The 7,500-nt window shown below is 40.8% G+C and overlaps 1 protein-coding gene across 1 annotated transcript in view; it reads right to left on the reverse strand.

Annotated features, from left to right (window-relative positions):
- Nucleotides 1–7,500, reverse strand: part of LOC115117097 (fibrillin-2) — a 261,948-nt gene that overhangs the window by 39,886 nt on the left and 214,562 nt on the right. The window contains exons 45-48 of the mRNA XM_065017208.1: nucleotides 6,194–6,319; nucleotides 5,690–5,806; nucleotides 5,309–5,437; nucleotides 3,024–3,143 (exon numbers count right to left, since the gene is read on the reverse strand). Of these exons, the coding sequence (XP_064873280.1) occupies nucleotides 3,024–3,143; nucleotides 5,309–5,437; nucleotides 5,690–5,806; nucleotides 6,194–6,319 (492 nt within the window). The remainder of the gene's footprint in view (nucleotides 1–3,023; nucleotides 3,144–5,308; nucleotides 5,438–5,689; nucleotides 5,807–6,193; nucleotides 6,320–7,500) is intronic.

The following is a 7,500-nucleotide window of genomic DNA, read 5'->3' on the forward strand; positions in this document are numbered from 1 at the left end:
TTGATAAACCTCAAACTTTCATTAAAATTGACATACAATATACTGAATTAAAGCTACACTCGTTGTGAATCTATCCACCAAGTCAGATTTGTAAAATGCTTTTCGGCGAAAGCATGAGAAGCTATTATCTGATACCATGCACCCTCAAAATACTGCAACGTCACCTAACACGACAGATTTTGCGTTAGCCGTCGCAAACCAAAACGCTGAAATAAAATATAAAACATTCATTACCTTTGACGAGCTTCTTTCTTGGCACTCCTAGATGTCCCATAAACATCATTTAGGGTCTTTTTTCGATTAAATCGGTCCATATATAGCCTAGATATCGATCTAAGAATACTGTGTGATAAACGGAAAAAAATAGCGTTTCATAACGTAACGTCATTTTTTAAAATTCAAAAAGTCGACGATAAACTTTCACAAAACACTTCGAAATACTTTTGTAATGCAACTTTAGGTATTAGTACACGTTAATAAGCGATAAAATTAATCAGGAGGCGATGTAAATTCTTTAGCTGTCCGTTTCCAAAAAATGTCCGGAGAGAGCTCGACCAAAATATCCGGTCGGAGACCGGAGGGAATTGGTTCCCTTGAATCGGTTTGACAAAGAATCAAAGCTGAATCAAATGACAAGACTCTAGACATCGTGTGGAAGCTGTAGGCACTGTAACCTCGGCCTCATTTAATTCGGTTCACTTGAAGTCGCGGACGGATATATTTTTCCATTTTCAGTGATCAGATTTCCCTGCACTTTTCGATGAAACGCACGTTCTGTTATAGTCACAGCCGTGATTTAAACAGTTTTAGAAACATCTGAGTGTTTTCTATCCACACATACTAATCATATGCATATACTATATTCCTGGCATGAATAGCAGGGCGCTGAAATGTTGCGCGATTTTTAACAAAAAGCTGCGAAAAGCTGCTTGAATTCTCAACTTCCTTAACAGGATAAGATGGATGGGAGTTCCATGCCCTCATAGCTCTGTATAATACTGTATATGAGATGGAAGGGAGTTCCATGCACTCATGGTTCTGCGTAATACTGTATAAAACTGTATATAAGATGGAAGTGAGTTCCATGCCCTCATAGCTCTGTATAATACTGTATAATACTGTATATAAGATGGAAGGGAGTTCCATACCCTCATAGCTCTGTATAATACTGTATAATACTGTATATAAGATGGAAGGGAGTTCCATGCCCTCATGTCTCTATATAATACTGTACGTTTCCTTGAATTTGTTCTGAACCTGGGAACTGTGACAAGACCCCTGGTGGCATGTCTGGTGAGGTAAGTGTGTGTGTCAGAGCTGTGTGTAAGTTGACTATGCAAACGATTTGGGATTTAACACATTAATGTTTCTTATAAAAATAAATGATGCAGTCAGTCTCCACTCAACTCCCAGCTAAGAGAGACTGAAATGCATAGTATTTATATCAGCCCTCTGATTACAATGAAGAGCAAAACGTGGCTCCCTGTTCTGGACCGGCTGCAGCTTAACTAGGTCTTTCTTTGCAGCACTGGACCACACGACTGGACAATAATCAAGATTAGATGTAACTAGAGCAGGACTCACTGGACCACACGACTGGACAATAATCAAGATTAGATGTAACTAGAGCAGGACTCTAATCAAGATTAGATGTAACTAGAGCAGGACTCTAATCAAGATTAGATGTAACTAGAGCAGGACTCTAATCAAGATTAGATGTAACTAGAGCAGGAATCTAATCAAGATTAGATGTAACTAGAGCAGGACTCTAATCAAGATTAGATGTAACTAGAGCAGGACTCGCTTTTTGTAGTGTGGTGTCAAAAAGCAGAGCATCTCTTTATTACGCACAGACTTCTCCCCATCTCTTTATTACGGACAGACTTCTCCCCATCTCTTTATTACGGACAGACTTCTCCCCATCTCTTTATTACGGACAGACTTCTCCCCATCTCTTTATTACGGACAGACTTCTCCCCATCTCTTTATTACGGACAGACTTCTCCCCATCTCTTTATTACGGACAGACTTCTCCCCATCTCTTTATTACGGACAGACTTCTCCCCATCTCTTTATTACGGACAGACTTCTCCCCATCTCTTTATTACGGACAGACTTCTCCCCATCTCTTTATTACGGACAGACTTCTCCCCATCTCTTTATTACGGACAGACTTCTCCCCATCTCTTTATTACGGACAGACTTCTCCCCATCTCTTTATAACGGACAGACTTCTCCCCATCTCTTTATTACGGACAGACTTCTCCCCATCTTTACAACCATTGAATCTATATGTTTTGACCATGACAGTTTACAATCTAAGGCAACACCAAGTAATTTTGTCTCAACTTGTTCCACAGCCACACCATTCGTTACCAGATTCAGCTGAGTTCTAGAACTTAGGGAATGATTTGTACCAAATACAATGCCCTTAGGTTAGAGATGTTCAGGACCAGTTTATTACTGTCAGCAACCCTTTGACTGCAACTCTTTGTCAAGGGTTTCAGTGACTTCCTTAGCTGTGGTTGCTGATGCTTATATGGTTGAATCATCAGCATACATGGACACACATGCTTTGTTTAATGTCAGCGGCAGGTCATTGGTAAAAATAGAAAAGAGTAGAGGACCAAGAGAGCTGCCCTGCGGTACACCACTTTACATGTTTGACCTTAGAGAAGCTTCCATTAAAGAAAACCCTCTGAGTTCTATTAGATAGATAGCTCTGAATCCACGATATGGCAGAAGTTGAAAAGCCATAACACATTCGTATTCTCAACAACAGCTTATGGTCAGTAATACCAAAGGCTGCACTGAAATCTCCCAGTACAGATCCCACAATCTTCTTATTATCCATTTCTTTCAACCAATCATCAGTAATTTGTGACAGTGCAGTACATGTTGAGTGCCCTTCTCTATAAGCATGCTGAAAGTCTGTTGTTAATTTGTTACCAGAGAAAAAGCATTGTATTTGGTCAAATACATTTTTTCCAACCACTATGTAGCTGATGTAGACAAAACCTCACCTATACACTGCTCGTTCTGGACTATGTAACCCGGGGGACAGAGACAGCGGAAGGTGCCGTCCAGGTTCTGGCAGGTTCCAGGAGTGCAGGTCCCGGGGAAGATCATACACTCGTTCACATCTGGAGAAAATTAGGAAACGAGTTGGGGGGACAAATAGTAGTGTAATGTGTGAAACACCAGGTTAAAATATCAGAACTTTAGCGTGGAAATGTTTTGAAAATGTTTTATCCATCATACCTTGACATACTCACCTTTGGTTAATGGCAATAATCATTAAGAAACAGCAGTAACAGTTCACAATAACTCCTTAAAAAACACTTGTAAAGGTGACCTGTGACCTCATTGTTAAAAATAGCTTTATCATCCCAATAGGTTGAATAATATTTATTACATTAGAAATATGTTACGAAGCTGAGTACCCCTCATGTTAAAGTAGCCTACCACCGTGAACGACATACAGTAGAGTAGGACAGTTCTTATCTATACAGTAGGACAGTTCTTATCTATACTGTAGGCCAGTTCTTATCTATACAGTATAGTAGGACAGTTCTTATCCATACAGTAGGACAGTTCTTATCCATACAGTAGGACAGTTCTTAACCATACAGTAGGACAGTTCTTATCCATACAGTAGGACAGTTCTTATCCATACAGTAGGACAGTTCTTATCCATACAGTAGGACAGTTCTTATCTATACAGTAGGACAGTTCTTATCCATACAGTAGGACAGTTCTTATCCATACAGTAGGACAGTTCTTATCCATAAAGTAGGACAGTTCTTATCGATACAGTAGGACAGTTCTTATCTATACAGTAGGACAGTTCTTATCCATACAGTAGGACAGTTCTTATCCATACAGTAGGACAGTTCTTATCTATACAGTAGGACAGTTCTTATCTATACAGTAGGACAGTTCTCATCTATACAGTAGGGCAGTTCTTATCTATACAGTAGGACAGTTCTTATCTATACAGTAGAGTAGGACAGATCTTATCTATAAAGTATAGTAGGACAGTTCTTATCTATACAGTAGAGTAGGACAGTTCTTATCTATACAGTAGAGTAGGACAGATCTTATCTATACAGTATAGTAGGACAGTTCTTATCTATACAGTAGAGTAGGACAGTTCTTATCTATACAGTAGGACAGTTCTTATCTATACAGTAGGACAGTTTTTATCTATACAGTATGACAGTTCTTATCTATACAGTAGGGTAGGACAGATCTTATCTATACAGTATAGTAGGACAGTTCTTATCTATACAGTAGAGTAGCACAGTTCTTATCTATACAGTAGAGTAGGACAGTTCTTATCTATACAGTAGGACAGTTCTTATCTATACAGTATAGTAGGACAGTTCTTATCTATACAGTAGAGTAGGACAGTTCTTATCTATACAGTAGGACAGTTCTTATTTATACAGTAGGACAGTTCTTATCTATACAATAGAGTAGGACAGTTCTTATCTATACAGTAGAGTAGGACAGTTCTTATCTATACAGTAGGACAGTTCTTATTTATACAGTAGGACAGTTCTTATCTATACAGTAGAGTAGGACAGTTCTTATCTATACAGTAGGACAGTTCTTATCTATACAGTAGGACCGTTCTTATCTATACAGTAGGACAGTTCTTATCTATACAGTAGAGTAGGACAGTTCTTATCCATACAGTATAGTAGGACAGTTCTTATCTATACAGTAGAGTAGGACAGTTCTTATCTATACAGTAGGACAGTTCTTATCTATACAGTAGGACAGTTCTTATTTATACAGTAGGACAGTTCTTATCTATACAGTAGTTCTTATCTATACAGTAGGACAGTTCTTATCTATACAGTAGGACAGTTCTTATCTATACAGTAGGACCGTTCTTATCTATACAGTAGGACAGTTCTTATCTATACAGTAGGACAGTTCTTATCTATACAGTATAGTAGGACAGTTCTTATCTATACAGTAGAGTAGGACAGTTCTTATCTATACAGTAGGACAGTTCTTATTTATACAGTAGGACAGTTCTTATCTATACAATAGAGTAGGACAGTTCTTATCTATACAGTAGAGTAGGACAGTTCTTATCTATACAGTAGGACAGTTCTTATTTATACAGTAGGACAGTTCTTATCTATACAGTAGAGTAGGACAGTTCTTATCTATACAGTAGGACAGTTCTTATCTATACAGTAGGACCGTTCTTATCTATACAGTAGGACAGTTCTTATCTATACAGTAGAGTAGGACAGTTCTTATCCATACAGTATAGTAGGACAGTTCTTACCCATACAATTCTTGGCATCGGGGGTTAGCTTGTAGCCCTCCTCACACAGACATTGGAAGGAGCCCACACTGTTGATACACTGGCCTTTCCTGCACAGCGTGCCAAAGGATGTCTGACACTCGTCAATATCTGCCAACCACAACACAAAACAGCACATCAATACAAGAGTGAATACAAGTTATATTCCCAAAAAGAGAAGTTGATGCCCTTTAGGTAGCAGGTTTATTTCTAAAGACATTTTAATTGTATTTTTATGTATTTGTCATAAAGTATTTATTTTAGGGGGTAAAACCTACAAGGACATGCCTAGAACGGGGGGGTAGGAAAATCTTCCTTGGTAGAAAGAAATCATTAGATGAACCAGGGGACAGTGGTGCTCACCCATGCAGTCGTTGTGGTGTGAGAACTCAAACCCGGTGTGACACAGACAGTTGAAGGAGCCCACTGTGTTCTTGCAGGTTCCGTTGCGACAAGGCAACCGCTCGCACTCATCAACATCTGGAGACAGGTACGACTAAAATGATAATGTTGTAACACTACAACATATTTCAGTCAATTATCTCAAATGGAATGCATAGACATGATCTTAAAAGTAACCAAAAATATCTAAGGGCAGAAACATTTCAGGACAACCGCAATATTCCAAAACAGAAGGTGAAAATGGTATTCGGAATGGTCTCCATTTTGAGATTGATTATTTATTTATTTATTTTATTTAACCTTTATTTAACTAGGCAAGTCAGTTAAGAACAAATTCTTATTTTTTGTACCTTGTCAGCTCGGGGATTTGAACTTCCAACACTCTAACCACTAGGCTACCCTGCCGCCATTACATCAGCCTCCATTGAAAGCGAGAGCCTGAAGTGTTTTCTAGAAGGTTCTCACCCGTGCACATCTTGCGGTTGGGCGTAGCCTTGAAGCCGTGGTGGCACCTGCACTCGTAGCCCCCCTGGATGTCCACACACTCGCCATGGCTACACACGTTGGTGATCTCCAGACACTCGTTGCGGTCTTCCCAACGGTAGGAGAAGAGAGAGAGAGAGAGAGAGAGAGAGAGAGAGAGAGAGAGAGAGAGAGAGACAGAGAGAGAGAGAGAGAGAGAGAGAGAGAGAGAGAGAGAGAGAGAGAGAGAGAGAGAGAGAGAGAGAGAGAGAGAGAGAGACAGAGAGAGAGAGAGAGAGAGAGAGAGAGAGAGAGAGAGAGAGAGAGAGAGAGAAAAATAAGAGAGGTCAAGACCACAGGATGCAGAGAGTAATCCTCCAGATCAAGACCAGGTCAAGATCCTCCAGATAAGACCAGGTCAAGACCACAGGGTGCATTAGGTAATCCTCCAGATAAGACCAGGTCAAGCCCACAGGGTGCATTAGGTAATCCTCTGGATAAGACCAGGACAAGACCACAGGGTGCATTAGGTAATCCTCCAGATAAGACCAGGTCAAGACCACAGGGTGCATTAGGTAATCATCCAAATAAGACCAGGTCAAGACCACAGGGTGCATTAGGTAATCCTCCAGATAAGACCAGGTCAAGCCCACAGGGTGCATTAGGTAATCCTCTGGATAAGACCAGGTCAAGCCCACAGGGTGCATTAGGTAATCCTCTGGATAAGACCAGGTCAAGCCCACAGGGTGCATTTGGTAATCCTCTGGATAAGACCAGGTCAAGACCACAGGGTGCATTAGGTAATCCTCCAGATAAGACCAGGTCAAGACCACAGGGTGCATTAGGTAATCCTCCAGATAAGACCAGGTCAAGACCACAGGGTGCATTAGGTAATCCTCCAGATAAGACCAGGTCAAGACCACAGGGTGCATTAGGTAATCCTCCAGATAAGACCAGGTCAAGACCACAGGGTGCATTAGGTAATCCTCCAGACATGCAGCTAAGTGCTCTTTTACAAGGCAGAGCCCCGGGCCTGCCAAGGATCACACTGGGGCGAGACATTGGGTAAATATGGTGTTGGCGGTCGCTGCCTGTCCACAGTGCATCTGGACTTTAGCAGCAAAAGGCGACAGCTGGTCTTATAGGTCACACCAGGACAAAGACACACTGGTGAGAATCACTTTCATTTACATCCCAAATGTGACCCTATTCCAGATATAGTGCACTACTTTTGACCAGAGCCCTATGAGCCCTGGTCAGTGCACATATGTAGGGAATAGGGTACATGAGGGATGTAGCATGTGTGGGAT

This window comes from Oncorhynchus nerka, linkage group LG4, assembly GCF_034236695.1.
Source record: "Oncorhynchus nerka isolate Pitt River linkage group LG4, Oner_Uvic_2.0, whole genome shotgun sequence".
NCBI classification, from domain to species: Eukaryota; Metazoa; Chordata; class Actinopteri; order Salmoniformes; family Salmonidae; genus Oncorhynchus; species Oncorhynchus nerka.